Raw genomic sequence first — 18,053 nt, forward strand, 5'->3', positions numbered from 1 at the left:
TAATTCATCTCCATCGTGCAACATACTAAATGAAGTGAAAATACAGATTGATGCACTGTGTTTCCAAACTTGTGGCAGCATAGCCCCACAGCATGTGACATTTAGTATTAAAGTGTAAAGCAATTCACATTCCTGCTGTGTACCATTCATTCAGGTTGAACATTTTTGTGGATAGCAAGGGAAATCACTTTTAACGTCTATTCCATTCTCAAAGGTCACAAGATATTAAAATGTCAAGAATGGGCATCATCGTGTCACACACATAGATCTCGAAAGAAACCCCACCTCATATGAAGAAGCCGAGCCCACAAAAATTTCAAACACCTTAGGTGCCATTACATCACTATGTGGAGAAACAGCAATTATTAAACTTCAACCGCCCAGGGTTGTTTTAGGGGAGGTTTCGAGATTAGTATTACAATCATCTTTTGTAACTTGCCGCATTTCACTTTAATTAAGACTCCCACTAAAACAAGACAGTGTCCTTCAGGACCCCAGGATAATTCTGGCTTTCATCACCACATTACACAGTAGCTGTCAGCACTTCAATCAGTCTCTCCAGTCCTCTTTTTAATGAACTCATTGTGATGAGTGTTGGAACAAATGACTTCCCATTTTTCATGCTTTCATTGTTGGCATTGTGTGTCGTAATAATTCCATTTTGCCAACCTGCAGAATTATTTATTACAAATGCCAGATGCAATTGCAAGCCATATTCTTTGTGACCTGTCAGTGTCACCTCTTCTGGCAAAAAGAAAGTGGATCACTTCAACTGCACTTCAATTTGAAGGGGTGGAGGGGGGAGTAATTCATTCATTTTAATTGTCATAGCTACTCTATTTTACTACATGACTTAACCTATTTTTCCAAGTGGGAGGATTAGGATATAAAATAAAATGGATGAACACTTCACAATTAGCATATTCAGCCTTTACATTGTACATTTAAATACAATTAGGAATGAATTTCTGCTGTATTTTGGGCCCCAAAAAACAAGGGGCTGTTTAGAATGTTTTTCCACTGTAATCTCCGTGCTTTAGCTAGCCATGATTTTTCTCCATGTTAAAATGTAGCTCAAATTGTTATAGAAAAACAGACTATGGTAACATTTCTTGTAGAAAAGCACTTGACAACTTCTAACCACCACTTAAACATAACAAACATATTAAGGACAGAAGTTTAATGCATAACCATTTTTGTCTCAGACAAAAAGACTTTCATAACAGCTGCAATTAAGTTAGGATAGCACAACATTCTTAGGGGTTCTGCTAAATAGATGCAGCATCCTAGGTCTGGAATGGGCATACAGTCTCTGTCTGTGTAAACTGCCAGTTCTCCATTGGCTCTGTGTAGGTGTTCATGTGTACATAGGTGGGCCTTGAGATGGACTGTCAAACCTTGCAGGGCTTTGTGTTTGATGTAGACAGAACAGGCTCCAGTGCCCAGGAGACCCAGGTATTAGATTACTGTTATTACTTGTTATATTATATGTGTGCAGATGATTTCACTGCGGTTTTCACTGCCTAGAATTGATGGAAGTTTTAGTTTTCTTGATTAATTTGTGTTTGAACAATCAAAAGTAAAATTTAAATAGCTTTGTAAACTTATACAGATGTTGAAAAATTAAACAGATACAGACATTTAGAATGGCTTAAACCTAAGACTTGTTTTGTTTCAACATTTTACTGTTAAAGGTTATATACAACCACAAGAGTACAGCAAAATATAAAGATGCGGAAGGAGAAAGAAGGCTATTGGACTCGAGGATATGGATGGGCACTAGTAATGGAGTAATGAAATTTAACTATAAAAATAATGTATCTGAGTACCTGGAAAACACTCCTCTATATCTTCAAGGCAAGGGACTAGAAGTATAATAAATTTGCCTAAGTCAGAGAATTCCTTTTGATACTGAGGAAAATAAGTTAACCCACAGTTTATTACTGCATACTCAATACAAAAATGGAAAAAGGCAACAGAGAACTCTGACAACCACATAATTTTCAAAATTTTAAAGTGTGCATCCTAAAATATGGAAAATGTTCATGAAGTTATTATTTTTCTGGCCAATAAGACAGCTCAGGTTGTGTTCATTGACAGACCTGAAACACAGCATGGTGGCTATGAAGCAGATTCTCCAGAATTACCTGAAGATGATGACAATTTCTGTTGTTTAGATAATTATTTTAAAAACTAGTTTCTTTACTCTGGTGGTTTTTCAAATTCAGTCCAGAAGCAATGATTTACATTGTCTACTAGAGGTGACTTTCAAAGGAATTCACATTGAAGAAACTACGGGAGCAAACAGCTTATGAAATCTGATTTAGAAAAATGAAGTTAAAATGAACAAAGACCATGAAGGGAATCATTTATAATAAAATTATAGCAATGCACTGATTCATTCAAATTTTCTATATCAGCGTATACTAGTATATCCTAGAATTGCAACTAGCAATTCTAAAATGCTATTCACATACTGTGATAGGTTTTTATTCAATAGAATGAACACATTAGAAGAGTAACTGTATTTAAAATAGAAGAATAAATGAAAGAGGTCTCTTGCTTTCAGAAATATGGCATTTACACACAGACTGAAGGAGGTATGCAGCCTGTAGGAAATTTAACTAACTTATAGCTACTACCGATCATGCTCATCTACTGTATACACATCAGTTCATTATTTATTAGACCAATTTTGGGTTTTAGTCTTGAATCCCATCCCTGCAGCATCAGATGCAAAATGAGAACCAACACTGGATTTTATACCAGTCCATTACAGTCAGCGACACTCCTATATACAGAGCCAATGTAGAGTCACTAATTATTGTACTGCAAGGGTCTATAAGAAATGAGAAGAAAATTTGGAAAAAAAAAAAACACACAGGGGAATTTGCAGTCTTCTCATAGACAGTGTCTGGAGCAGGATTACAACATCAGGCCATCTTCTCATATAATATAACCTTTAATCAACATCTTTTCAGTTAAAAGAAACAAAAAAAAACCTTACCTAAATCTGTGTAATTTGATTGGCAGAACTGCTTGCATCCCCCAAAGCACAACTCAAACTGAGGTTCATTGAGCCGACGTAAGCTGTGTCCATTTTCAAGGGCAGCAAAGGCATCACATGTATAGCGGTAGGTGATAAAACCAATATTATCTCTATGGAAAGAATAAAATATATTTGGTTTTCTAATTAATATGTGAAAAGAGAAATACATTAAAATTATGGAGAACACTTCTAATGAAAGAAGGTGTTTAGTGAGTATTTTTAAGTAAACGTTTTACCTATCAGCTAGTCGAATGCAGTAAGGATCTATATTGCTCTCTCTCTCTCTCTCTCATACATAATATATATATATATTAATTTTACTGGAAGAAAATAGCATTCCATACAATTAAGTCAAACCTATCTATGCAACAAAGAAAAAAAAAACATTCCATACAGTCAAGTCAGACTTAATAAAAATTTTTTTATGTTTGCTTCTATATATCACACTATCACACACTTTTATGATAAAAAAAAGAGTTTATTTGCATAACTAGATCACATGGTACCTTGATTATCACATACAGTAAGCGAAACCTCTTAGAATATAGGATTGGTTCTAGTTTTTGAAAGTATCCAGTGGGTAGCAGATGAAAGGAAAGGTAAGATGCAGAAGTTGAACAGAATAAAACATTTGATCAGTTGAAAACATTAACTTGGGAGAATTCTGGACTACTGCACCTTGTAAAACTGCCTTATCTACATTATGGGGAAGGGCATTCTTGTAAATTATGCGCAACTCTTTTTTTATCTATTCTGTGTAAGATTTTCTTTCACATTTCAAACCACTGTTCAGTTTTATCACCTGACTTACAGTTTTGTTTAACTGCTGAGGAAGTAGTTTTACATTTTCCTCCAGTATAGGGAGGAATTCATGGTAATCCCAACCAGGTGTCCATATTCTGAAGGAGCCAGGTTGGCCCAAATAATCATCTTTCCTCACCGCTATCAGGCCTTAGTGCTGGTGAGAGGTTTTGAATGTAATGTCTGGCTAAATCAGTACGTTTTAAACAAATGCAGAACACACTGTTCAGACATCCTTTTGTTTTATTCCAGTTCTCTGTGTGCTTGAAGATATTCAGCAATTTTCTTCATTTTAGAAAGAGGTTTCCTCATGGCTCTGGTACTGTAACAATTCTCAAGTGAGGTAGCCTCTGACACTGTGTGAAAATATCTAAGTGATGTCACTCACTCACAGCCTTAATAGTATCTTGGCCTAAAGGAGTTCTTCTTTGGGACAGTTGCCTTGTTTTTAACTGCTCTGTGGAGAGTATGCAGCAACCTCTAGAGCCCAATTTCTTTGGAATGGTGAGGCAGAGTACAGCACACTTCCAATACATGAAACCCGTCTTTGCTGACTCTCTCCCTAATAGTGGTATCATGGAGTTTAACATTTACCAGGGTGTGTGTGACCTTCAGAACCATGCAAGTAACCCTGGAGTTCCAAGAAACCTCAGGGGCATCAGAGGGTCAAATCTTTGTTCAAAATTTAGAGAGATGGCCAATCCTGGATAGACTGCCAGATTTATAGATTTACTCTCATAATGTGAAATAATAGACTTCACATGGTTTCAAAATGGCTTTGCAAACCTTCTCAGAATAATTAGCAGCAATCTTTCCTTGAAAGGGTTACACAGATCTCTTTTTATCTGGATGTGATGTGTTAAGCTCACACTCAATATGTTCCTGATTTAATATACTTTTCATTACTTGCAACATTTGTTCTTATCATTTGACCATGGTTTGATACAAACAACATAACTACAGATATATTTACTTCTTCTTAAAAATACTCTTTAGTTTATGTTTGTCATTGAACACATCATGAGAAAGTATAATTTTGCATGTTAGTTGCCAAATGAGATTACCTTTATCTACTAGGAAATGGACAAGTGTATTCTTAAAGTTAAACCAAGAAATTTAACCTGATTGTAAAATAAGTAAAAGGATGTGTTATCATAAGCATGCTCTATGATAGTGTTCACTTAGAAAGAATGCTATTTAAAATTCTAATTTACTCTGATGAGGAGCTGATTCCAGATACAGACATTTAGACTTTTTAAAACATTCTGTTTAACATTACAAGTGCTCAAAGGGGTAGTTCATATGAAGCACCATTTGCTCACTCAGCATTCTCATCTAGCGCTAGTTCCTGGAATGCACCTAATGATGCTGGGAAAGTTACCAGCACTGGAAACCTGAATTTGATGATGTGGATTCAGAAATGATAAATGTTGTCATTGCTTTGTCTAGCTGATCCAGGAATGCATTTACTGTTTAACTCGGGATTATGGAGCCAATCCCAGCCACATTGGCTGCAACACAAGAACCAAACCAGGATACCTCATAGATCATCTCTGTTCATAAAAGCTCAATTTAAAAATGGCAGTTAATCTAACCTGCACATTTTCATGAAGCAGAAGAAAAATGCATAATCTTATTAAAACATTCAGGCAATCACAGTAATAATGTGTACACCTCACACAAGCAGTGACCAAGACAGATTCTGAACTCTGGACTCAGTGACAGTGAAGCAGCTGTGCTCTTTACTGCACCAAAATAGTAATATTTTTTATAACACTACAAGACAGAAGACAGAAGGATTTCTGTAGTATGGTTTCATGTTCTATAACTTAGTAAGCTTTCCAGGAAAAAATGATTAATGACTCAACATGTGGAATACTGAGGTTAAATACATGCTACATAATACTGTATGCATAATTTAATATCATTACATACAGAAAATGTTCTATAGAAGTAATATGTATTTCAGTGATGCACAATGTAGAGATGAGGTGAAGAGTATATCCATAGTTAAACTGAAAATTATTTTGATTATTAGCATCTTTTATGGCAAACCACTTTTTTTTGTAACTGAGGACAGATCTTGTAGGACCTGCTAACCATGTGTGTCTACTACAGGCACAGAGTGGTGGGAAAAGCATTATATAAATGTAAAGAATTATTATTACTATTATTATTAGATGTCTTAATTGAAGTCTTTGGCAACAAAACCCAGCTGAACACATGGGCAATATTATCACTCATGCATTTCTTTCCACTGTACAAAAAAATACCAAAAAATGCAGGTTGAGACAGCAGTCAATGTGAAGAAATGCTGTTTACCATAAGAATAATGAATTTAGTTACACTTACCCATCATCTCTCATGTTTACAGTGCACTCTTCGATTTCACCAAAAACTTCAAAGCGACGCTTCAGCTCTGTCCGGGTTATATCAGACCTTAGTCTACCCACATACACAACACGCCTTTCCTCCTAATGATTTAAGAAGAACAAAGGGAAATTATAGAGAGCAATTCTACTAACTAGTAGATTCACAACGGAATGCTGCGGATTAGTGTTGTTATTTTGTTTAACGTTTATTTAACTATGTTCACATTAATAAACACCACTTGTTATGCAGTAAAGCAAGCCATGATTAGTAGTTTTTCTTCCCCACTCTGTGATATTTTGCATGAGGCCAAACATTCTGAACAGCAAACATATTTTTACACGACAAGTCATTCTTACACTTGCAATGGCTAAATTCAACCAGGCCTCTGGTAGTCAGCTTGCTTTAAGAAACAAAGAATCTCAGCTCCTAATTTCTAAAATCCGCTGTCAGAATTAATAGAAAAAAAATATTTTTACCATCCATCCATCCATTTTCTAACCCGCTGAATCCGAATACAGGGTCACGGGGATATTTTTACCAGTTATTCAAAATGTATACAGTAGCTTCTAAAGATGATAATGACTATCATTCTGAGACTGCTACCAAATAAAAAAAATGACTTCTCCCTTTTCTAATCTAATGGCAAAAGATTTGACAGATATATATTACAGAACATATCAGAGTAGTTTTTGACAGAATTATTTTTTGATTTTACTAAAAACTAATAATGTTTGTTATAAGGTATGGAAGGAAGGAAAAACATTCAAGAGGGAAAGAAGGAACTTTTGTAGCCGGACAGGGTGATACTTGGGTGGAGGGTAATGGTGGTGGTGGTGTGGGGGGTGTTTATTTGGGAATGAATCTATAGATTATTAAACAAATTTGCAATACTCTTTCAAATCTTATATAAAAAAGATATAATTGATGTAGCCTCACTAGTAAATAAGTGTAACTGTAAAGACATGTTCATAAAAATCAATTCAAATGTATGTGTGCGTGCATTTGTTATTACTGTATAGGAACTAGAGATGATAAATAGTAATTCTGGCAAATGGAACAATACTGCAACATGTTTGAGACAACACTTCATGTGACGTGATGCCATAGTGTTTAGTGCTGCATTCTCACAGCTGCAGTCTTATATTAGATTCTAGCCTGGTCACATCCTGTGTGAATTTTGCATTTTTGTCTCATTTACATGTGGGTTTTTATTTGGGTACTCTGGGTTTCCTCCTACTTTCTCAAAAAAATCTGTGTGTGTGTGTGTGTGTGTGTGTGCATATGGTACCTAGCCGGTGTAAATCAGCCCAGGATGAGTTACTATGGGAGTATAGTGCTTGTGTTCTACAGTGGCCTGACACCCAATCTACAGTTGATTCCCATATTATGCACAATTCTCTTGGATAAATGGTCTAAACATTTAACTATCATTAAAGTCCACAATGCATATTTGATATTGAACAATTTATTTTTTACAAATATTCTCTAAGTTTTTGATATAACACATGTGATTTCTATATAAAAGCCCACAAGTTTGCTCTTCATTCGCCCTTAAGCTATTAACATAGCAAAGTAAACTATCCCACAATACCAAATGTTAACAATGAAAACTAGTTCACACAGATAACTAGAATATGTCAGCAGCATCCAAGTGCAAACTGTGAGCTTTCAATGTACGTGGTTATAAGCTGTAGTCAAATAATTAGTGGTCATAAGTAAAAACTTTCATCAGTTCTATTTCAGTTTCGGTTTGGGAGGATAGCATTATCACCCTGTTCTCAGAATCAGTCTCCATCACATTTCAGAACTGATTATATGACTTATGCCTTCATAGCCCTTAGCTCCACTGCAACTTTTTTGCATTTGTGTTAGTTGACTATCTGGTCCGTAATCACTGTCATTCAACAATGAAACCATCCCAGTCCAGTATTTTCCCACAACTAAAACGCTAGATCTGCTCCAAATTTGAGAATCTGACTTTTATTTTTATTATGTGTTAAGAGTCAAAAGTATATCAAAGCAAATTGCAGTAAGGAAACTATTACATGATATTATTATAGTATATGAAGGTCATGTCAACAGACATAATAAATGCATTTCCTCATTTAAACATTTCTTTGACAATAAAGAAAGGTTTTACAATTAATACTGACAACAGACATTTTAAGAACAATCTGAAGGCAACATTTTCCTGATTTATCCTATTGTTCAATCCGACAGTAGTTTTAATTCAGCTAGTAAAAATGTCCTACAATTAGAACCTCTCTCTATGGAAGGTGGAGTATTTCCTATTCAAGGAAATCGTGTAGACAACTGGATTCCGAGGCTGAGGAGGTTTTGTTTCATTGTGTAAACCACAGCCAATGCACAGTAATTACAGTACTTAAAATATAAATACAAACATACATGTTCAAACCTGCTTAATCTGGCTTAGGGACACACAGAGCTCAGCAGCATCAGAGGAGGCATAGAATCAAGCTCTAAATAGGACACAAGTCCAATTCAGAGTCAGTACTCTCATTTTCACTTCACTCTACACTCACACATATGTGCACATACACTCATGCCAGGACAATTTATTGCCTCCAAATAATCTAACACACACATTTCTTAGAATATGGGAGGAAAACAGGAATAATCTACTAAGCACTTTGCAAGCTGAGGAGGTTCCGGAATTCCAAATGCTATCTCTACCCTCTACCACACCTGTGGTCTCCAGTCCCCTTCCACTTCCTGAACTATCTGTCTCTGGTGATAAAATGAGGAGAGAGCTGGGGAAACTTTGTGCGAACAAGGGGGCTGGTCTAGATGGAATCAGATACAGGGTACTAAAATGTGCCAGTCAGCTCTGTGGGTTACATCAAGGACTTTTGCTGTTACTTTTACACCATAAAGACCTCTAAGATAATGGTTCTGAAACAACTACAACCCCTGGTTTCACATCTCGATCCTCTGCAGTTTGTATAACAGGCACCTAAAGGTGTGCATGATGCTCTGAAGTACATGCTCCACTACTGCCACTTGAACAAAGCCAGCACAACAGTTGGGATCATGTTCTTTGATTTTTCCCAGTGCCTTTAACACAATTCTGCCTCATTGACTAGGGAAGATGCTCAAGGCTATGTGTTTTGATGCATCCACAATCTTGTGGATCATGGACAGCCTGGGCAACAGACAGCAGTTTATGAGGTTCAGGGACTGTTTGTCAGAAAAGGTCGAATGAAATACTGCAATACCACAAGGAACTGTCCTATCTCCCTTCCAGTTTACCACCTACACAACAGACGTCCAGCAAAATACCAGTGCTCGCCACCTACAGAAATTCTCCATCACAGCCTCCATCACAGGCTGTATTAATAATAGAGTACAGGAGGGCCCTTAGCCCTTTCTAGCTAGTTCTACACATGACAAATGTAGGAAGATAAAAAAGAGATTAGAGACACTTAAGCAGGCAATATTTTGCACTTCTTAAAAAAATATTGTTATCCAGTTTAAGTGTGTTTCAAAAGCAAACTTACAATAAAGTAATAATATATCATCTTGAATGCCATAAGAAATACTATATATATCACACTTTTGGAGAAGGGAAAACAAAATTAAATAAAATTATGCAACAGGCAGGGTTCAGCAGACTCTTCTCCTTTTAGTTTCTAGACAGAGGTGCTTACCAATAATTGTGAAAGTAGTTCAAATGAGCACAGCAGTACTTAACAGGTAAAATCTAAACAAATGAAATTGCTTAGCAAAAATTAATTATTCTAATGAAGCACAATTAGTAAGCAGCAGGCAAAACAATTAAACTTGAATTGGGGTAATTTAGCAGGTTTGGCTACAACATATTTGCAGTATTTCAGAAGGAGAGAGATGCTAAAAGATTGTCCGGTGCTGATTTAAAAGCACAGAGGTTACATTTGTCATTGATGTGATATCCTTAATATAATACAAGGCTTATGTATTTGCTAGAATTCATGGAGCCAGACTGCAATACCACTGGAAAAAAAATATCTTAAGAATAATCAATTGTAAGTAAATAGCCACCACATTATTCTCAGAAGGATAAAGGTAACAATTTCATGAGCTGTGAATTTTTAGAGACAGAAAAACTCAAAATTGCATTTCAGGCTGCTCCAATATAAAAATGTTCATTTTGCTTAAAATCTTTAGAAAAAAAGCAAATGCTGTAAAAATGGCAAGGTATACATGGTACAAATAAATATAGTAGATACAGTATGCTCATGGAACTGTTCTCTATCTAACTGAAATAATTGTCATTTGCTTATGCAATAACATTTTTCAGAGTGTGGTACTTAAAACCACCCATATATATATATATATATATATATATATATATATATATATATATATATATATATATATACACACACACACACGCACACACAGTATATACACATATTTTCTATATACTGCATATTTACTATACATCTTACATTTGCACTTTTTTTTTTACTAGGTTTGACATGGTTGCATAGTGGAAGTATGCACAATAATAAACAAAATGACTATCTTTTTAAGGCTTATCGCTTTGAAAAAGTGCAGTATCTATAAATATCCAAAGACATTTTTGTTAAAGCGATTATTGCACTGTATTATTTTTAACATTGTGTTGCAATGTTTTCTGTGATTTTTTTTTTTTACTAAAAGCTTTAAAGTATATTAAAACAATGAATAATTGATTGACTAATCAAATGTTACTCTTAAAAGAATAACAAAAGGCATCGAATAATGTGGTATACATGCAAATAATATTTTTTGAATGGCATGTTGCTTTCAGCAAGGCTAGAACTAAGGAAGAATGTGATTGCAGAAAGTCCTTAAATGAGCCTCGAAAGCGAGACTCTCATCAGGCAAGGTGACGGGACTAATATGAACTGTCTGTACTTCACACAAAAAACAGGCTTCACTACATCTTAGGTTTCTATCCGGTAATCAGGCTACTGGGAAACACAGCTATATGTCAGGAGAGCTTCAATGATCCACTGCGAAGAGAAGTTCTTTTTTTAACAGTAAAGCACTGAGTAAGTATAGGAACTCTTGGGAGAACTAAGTTAAATGGAAAAAAAGAGGTGCTCACTGCCAAGGTCAGGGCAGAGCTCAGTCAAGGAGAAGAGAGTATTTTACGCTTGCTAGTTGTGCAAAATTCATTCATTGCATTTGAAGCACTTGCTTGCACTGTCCTTTGTTAATTTGCACCTAAGTGAAAAACACTGCCTCCTGTATATCAGAAAATGCTGCAATAAATGTTACTCATATATCAAGCCTCTGTTATGGCCATCTACTAATTCCATGTATTTATGTAAAATACACAACTAATAGGCACCCATTGTCATATATCCTTCTTATTACTACACAACAGATTTTTTAATAGGATATAATTTTCTTGAAAAATCCTTTAAATGTATTTCAATTTTTCCATATTTGTTTTCTTTGTATTTATTTATTTATGTAAGCTCCACCATGCTGTGTGTCATTTTCCTATCCAACATTTCATTCAAAACGTTGAGCTGTGGGTGTTCTGACTGTTTTTAACGGCACACAGAGCAAATTATGTTTGTAAATGGGATGTGACTCATTGTACTGTATATGAAGAAATGCATAAGCACTTGAATCCCAGAAACTGTAAGCTACTGGACTATTTCTGTCATTTATCGTGTGAATATCTCTAGACTCGCTCAAATGTGAAAACAAACAACAAAGAATAGAAAAAAAGTCATAGATGTGTAATAGTGTTGTAGGTGGGTATGAGTACTCTATTTACATAATGATGCAGTTGCTAAGCCTACTCAAAAGAAGAGCAAAATACACCCACTATCTGTTACTCATAAATAGAACCTGAGATTGGTGATCGACTACCATAGAATGTTTGGCATGTACGTCTGTTTTATGTTATTTCAAAGCTGGGTGATCATTTTTGGACACAATTCTACTGTCATAATGCCTAAATTACATAACTGAACTGAAAACCAGAATATGCAATTCTTTTTTTCAAGCATATGGATATCACCTTGATTCTTCTTTTTCTGTGACACCATAAGAAAATGAGAAAGGTTCATGGTGATAAGTGCTTAAGGCAACAAGGGTAAACTAAAAACTATTGTAGCTCAATAGACCAGTATTAGCTCGAATAACTTGGTGTTTAAGCAGCTGTTGCAGGAATTTTCAGATTCAAATCTAGCTTCTGGAGAATATATGACTAAGGTATATGTCACTTGATCTACTTACTTCTATACCATATAACCTTTATAACTATTATACTTATAATTGGTACAATGCTCATCTATACACTATATTGATTGGCATATATATAATTCTTACCGAATTCCAAAGATTAGTTAGTCCATTGTACAAGATACACTTAAAGTTGGTTTCTGATAAAATGCTTATACCTGGCAATAACTGGCTGCCTTGTTCTGTAATAACATAAAATTCTTAAACCTGTTTAATATAAATATGGGTCAAAGGAGCTACAGCCTATCCTGGCAACATTGCTTTATAGGTATGATCCAATCCTGAATGAGCTGTCAGTCCACCTAGGGTCCCACTCATTCATTTGAGATCAATTTGGAAACATGGTCTCACCTAGCACATATCCTGGAGAAAAGCCTGCACAAACATGGGAGAATGTGCAAACTGTAAACATACAGATGCACTCACACATAAGCTCTTTCCAGATTCATCTTCTATAGCACCCTCTGTGATACAGGTTTTAATCTTCAACTGATATGGCTACAAAAAAAACAAGGGTGAAATATGAAACTTTGATCTGAAAATCAAGTCTAACCCATTACACTAGCTGATTGGAATACTGGAAACTTAGCAAGCTAGCCACCTTAAATTGGAAATAAGTTAATGATGCTCCCATCTTCTTAAATAATAATAAACACTGACTGGAGGAATAATTTAAGTTACATTGCTAGACATATAGAAGTAAGTACAAGCATATGAATACAGTATACTTTCAAAATAACTTTATTGCATTTTTGTTGTCATCATCAGCTTAAAGATAAAACATAGATGATAATAAGGCACATGTTATACACTCTGACAGTGTATGTTGGGCATATCGCTAGTTCAGTTTCCAGCTCATATGGATAAATATAAGATTGTTATTAAAATTGATTTAAAAAATGTACTTCAAAACTGAAGATCGTCCTAGTCCTATAACAGGAGCTAAGCTAATAGTTCGAAATATACATTCATTTGGGAATAAAGATTAAAGTATTAATTTGGGCTGGAACACCAACAGTTTCATGAACTGCCTTGCTCTTTTTTACTTTCTACAAAGATTCAATACAACACTGAATGATATGTCTAATCAAGTAAATTCAGGTAATTTAGCAAAAGCGTTAATCAGATAAGCAATGTCATGTAAGATGTAAATGTCCACCGATAAAAAAAGCTAATCACAAAAAGCTGCATCTGTCTTTTTTCTTTTTATAGTTAGGCTAAGGAGCACAATCACAGTAGATGGATAGAATATCTATCTAAAATTCTTTGTAACGAATGCTAATCATTTGCCGATTACATATATTCTAAAGCCGATTACCAAGCATACAACATAGGCTTGAAGTAAAAAAGCATGGTGGCACAAACTGACATTAATATTGAAAGATAATATGATGTCACAAACTAAACCATTTATGAATAACATGTGATGACAAAAAAGAGACAGCTCATAATCTTCAAGTGGACCACCAAAGAAGACACGGTAAAAAACAGTTTACATGGAACTTTGTCTAAATTTCAAGTAATTTAACAATGTTAAAAATGTTACAATTTCTGTAGAGCAAGTGAAACAACAGGGAAAAGCTATGAAAATGATAACCATTTTTGTTACTGTAAGCGCTAATCAAAATTGTGAATACACACAGAAACAATTTTCTGCATTAGGCTTAACACTCAGATTTATTTTACAGCCTTTGGAATGACTAATATGGAGTAAGCGTTGAAGATGAAGTATGGTGAAATATGAAGACTTATTATGACCATTTTTGCCAACACACAAATTAAAAAACAGAACTTAACCTTACATAAAGTACGTAGATGAGATACTCTGCTGCCTTCTTTTTCATGATTCTTTTTTTTTTAACTTGCAAACTAAAGTTCATTTTTGTGTTTTATTGAAATGAATGTTTGCCATTTGTAAATGCAAGTCATTAACTACTCAATGAAATCTTGAAAACTATAAATAAACCATATGTAATATTGACACAGCATCTTTGTTTGCATTGCTTTTATATATTTGCATATGTTTAAAAGTTCTACAGCAGGGACTCTCCAAGTATTTTTGATCAGAGACCTTTTTACCAAAGTCAAAGATAAAACAGACCATATACAGTATGGGGGAGACTTATGTATAAATTTCATGTAATACTTAAGACACATTTATTTCACTACTATTATTTATATAAAAATATTACCATTCAAAATAAGCATTTCTGAATTTGCATGTAAGAGTCCCAAAACCTCAGTCACTGATCATTAACAAGCCCCTTGGCATTGAGAACAGTATAATGGCAGGCACACTGGAGCAGGCTGTAGTTCAGATGAATTTCAGATTTAAAGAAGATCTGAGAGAAAGCGAGGAAGGAAGGAAATGATTGTTATAAGTGATCAGGAGCAGAGTGAAAAGGAGTGGAAGAGAAGCATAAGTTGTTACGGCAGTCAGAGTGTTCCATTTTTAGTAGCCTTTCACTATAACCCTTACAATACAGCACAGAAAGTCATTTAGGTGTGTCGAAGGGTGGTCCAGCAATGATGATTATGCAAAACATAAATATGCCTCACTGACAGACGGCTTCACGATTTTTTTCCCCTGGGTTGTCAAAACTACTCCACATTTCACTTGTTACAATATTGTTAAATTATATGAATTTGGCAAGTTAGATGTTGTAATTCCATTAGCCAAAACTGTACCTGCAGAAGTAATGTACAGTTATCAAAACATAATAAATCAAAACACAAACCACAGTAGTGTAAGTGGACTGACAGAAGAAATGTCACTGCAGCAGTGAAAAATGTGGCTTAAGACTGGAGCTGACACCACTAAAATACCTTTTACTGTGACAAAGCTACAGCAGATTAACGCAAAATATAAAGTAAAAAAAAAGATATAGTGGCAGAAAGACTGATAAAGGTTGACCTGGCATGGATTGTGCGCCTATAGCTGCACTGCACTAGCTCACTGGAAGGATTTATTACAGTGGTTGGTTGCCCTATGGTGATGTCTCAGGAGATTTAATGGTAGATGTCATGATTGGAGAGAAGGAGAGACAGAGAGGAGTGCCACTGCTACAAGTGAATAAGACCAGAGTAGAAGAACAAATAGGTAGCATCAGTTACAAAGCCAGACAGACCACTTTTATACGTTGTTGAAATGGCATACTGTAGCCATAACAGCAGGAAAATTCAAATAGGGGTTTGAAGGCTGTAGAAGATGCTGATATTAACAAAGCAACACATATCAACACATATAGAATGTCCTGGACTGGCAAACTTGCTTGATGCCTTTGCTTTTCTCTTAGTGCTTATTTACAATACTTCAGTATGACATAAGAAGAGTGCAAAATGAATATAAAAATAAGATGAAACTGCAGTGGTAAATAAGATGCTCACGCTGTGACAAACCAAGGGTTTGATTAATAAAGATTGTATGTGAATGTGATAGGATGTTTAACATTAAAAACCATGCAAGTTCATAATAAAAAAATGCATCTTAAAATTTAAAATGTCAGTTTGCCGAGATAAGACGTCTGTCACATTTCTGACCATGCACGCCTACTAACCATACTTTTAAAACTACTGCTCTAGAGTAATGCTCAGCAGTAAAGTATTACAGTGAAGTGTATAGTACTAAATTGAACATGAAATGAATAAAAGTGGGACTCTGTCATTTCACTCATTTATAGTAAATCAAGAAACACAAGTCATAAAAATTGATACAAAACAGAATTATGATAGTGTCTCACTAAATCAAATTAATCAAGCATACAAAGAAAATAATTGATGGGAATATATGCCCAGTCCATAGTAGATGACTATGTAACACAATAACAATTTCCTATAAAATAAATAAGCCTACAGTGGAAGCTATAATAAAGTAGTAAAGTATTGCTGTGGTTATCATAGCTGCCTTATAGCGCGAGAGGATGGATTTAAATCACTGTCTATGAGGAGTTCTTCTAGTGTTTCTGAAGTGGGAGGAAGAAATCCCTAATACCTGGAAAAAAGTCCAAGCAAAGATGTATGAATAAGGCAAACTACCAACCCTAAATTAGTTATGTGTGTGGGTATGTCCTGTGATGGATTGGTGCCCCATCCAGGCTTGGCAAATGACTCGCACTCAGGGCAGCAAGGACAGAAAAAATATCTTGCACACTCTGAAATTGGATTAGGTGGACTCAGTAAAAGGATGGATGATGAGAAAGGCTTTTGCAGGTAATCTTTGGATGGAAGCAGTCTCAGAATGCATTAAACATTTATGAGAAACATATCAGGGACAGGGCAGTTTAAGATAACATGCATAATTACAATACTGTCAATAAAAACATAATATGTCACATAAAAACAAATAATACATTAGGATAAATTTGATACATTTTTTTTGTTTTAAACACTTACATAAAACTGTATGGAAAAATCATTTCTTACAGTGATAATGGTATAGTATGCAATCCATAAAATGGTGTCTTTAGTTCTTTCTGATAATGTGGCAGTCACAAACAAAGATAAATGATCAGTGTAATGTCTCACATAAAATTTTAAAAGTGATTTTTCACAAATAATCACAAAAATCAGTTTGCCCCAAAAAATGCTCTGCATGATTACACTAATTATACAAATGAAAGTTGTTCAGTTTTATTATTTGTACTTTTTCTATTATTATAACCACAGAAGCATGTTGTATTTCTACATTACTATAATATTAGTGGAACCTGGAGAAAAAAAATGGAAAAATTAATCTACTGCTAATCTAGCATGAAACTCTAATTAGAAGTATATTATAATACAAAGTCTGAAATAATAAAAAACAACAAAACCTCTTGTAATATCTATAATGTTTTCCATTTTATGTACTTATATTGCTAAACATATGCAGCATCCAAAAATTATCTATTGCTCGGAAAATACTGCATGCATAGCAAGCTTTCTGAATGGTTAAGAATGAAAAATGAATAATACCACCAACAGTTAAGTTTTGCTACAATTACATGAAGCGTTATGACTCCAAGCATTTTTGCCCATTTTGAAAATTTTCCTAATTGTTGCTAATCTACTGTATGTCACAAACGTGTGCTTTGGAGACAACTTCAGGGTTTGTTGAAGAGTAATTCCACCCCAAGTTGAGAGTTGGCACTATCACCTAATACCTCAATGGCATAACGGTCGCTAATGTCAATTCCAGTTTCCAGACACCTGAACCTGCCCCTTCCACCTCTAATGCCTTATAACCATTTTTACCTCCATCTTTCCTCAGTCTGAAATGGGATATCGCATCTGGAAAGACAACCTTGACACTTTGTAGGCTCATTTCATTTTTTGTTTTTGCAGCAACCTTCAATTATACGGGGATTCAGTGTCCTAAACCTTTATACTCTCTCTTGTTTGATTCTTACATTGATATATATTTTTTTCCAATTACTTGAACATTGCCCCCATTAACATGATAGGGGTCTCTGCTTACTAACTGATTCCGTGGAATTTTATCAGCTTTGAGTTGTGTGGGGGAGTAGGAAGCATGTCCAGTTAATTAATCTAACATTTTAAATATTATTTAATTACTGAAGGTCTTATGTTTGCCTCTTATTTACAT

The 18,053-nt window shown here is 34.9% G+C and overlaps 1 protein-coding gene across 5 annotated transcripts in view; it reads right to left on the reverse strand.

Moving 5' to 3' along the window:
* Positions 1–18,053, reverse strand: part of ppargc1a (peroxisome proliferator-activated receptor gamma, coactivator 1 alpha) — a 1,188,791-nt gene that overhangs the window by 7,407 nt on the left and 1,163,331 nt on the right. For all 5 annotated transcript variants that reach the window (XM_039751582.1, XM_039751585.1, XM_039751583.1 and 2 more), the window contains 2 exons: positions 6,203–6,324; positions 3,008–3,159 (listed from right to left, as the gene is read on the reverse strand). In XM_039751582.1, coding sequence (XP_039607516.1) covers positions 3,008–3,159; positions 6,203–6,324 — 274 coding nt within the window. The remainder of the gene's footprint in view (positions 1–3,007; positions 3,160–6,202; positions 6,325–18,053) is intronic.

Source organism: Polypterus senegalus, chromosome 4 (assembly GCF_016835505.1).
Source record: "Polypterus senegalus isolate Bchr_013 chromosome 4, ASM1683550v1, whole genome shotgun sequence".
NCBI classification, from domain to species: Eukaryota; Metazoa; Chordata; class Cladistia; order Polypteriformes; family Polypteridae; genus Polypterus; species Polypterus senegalus.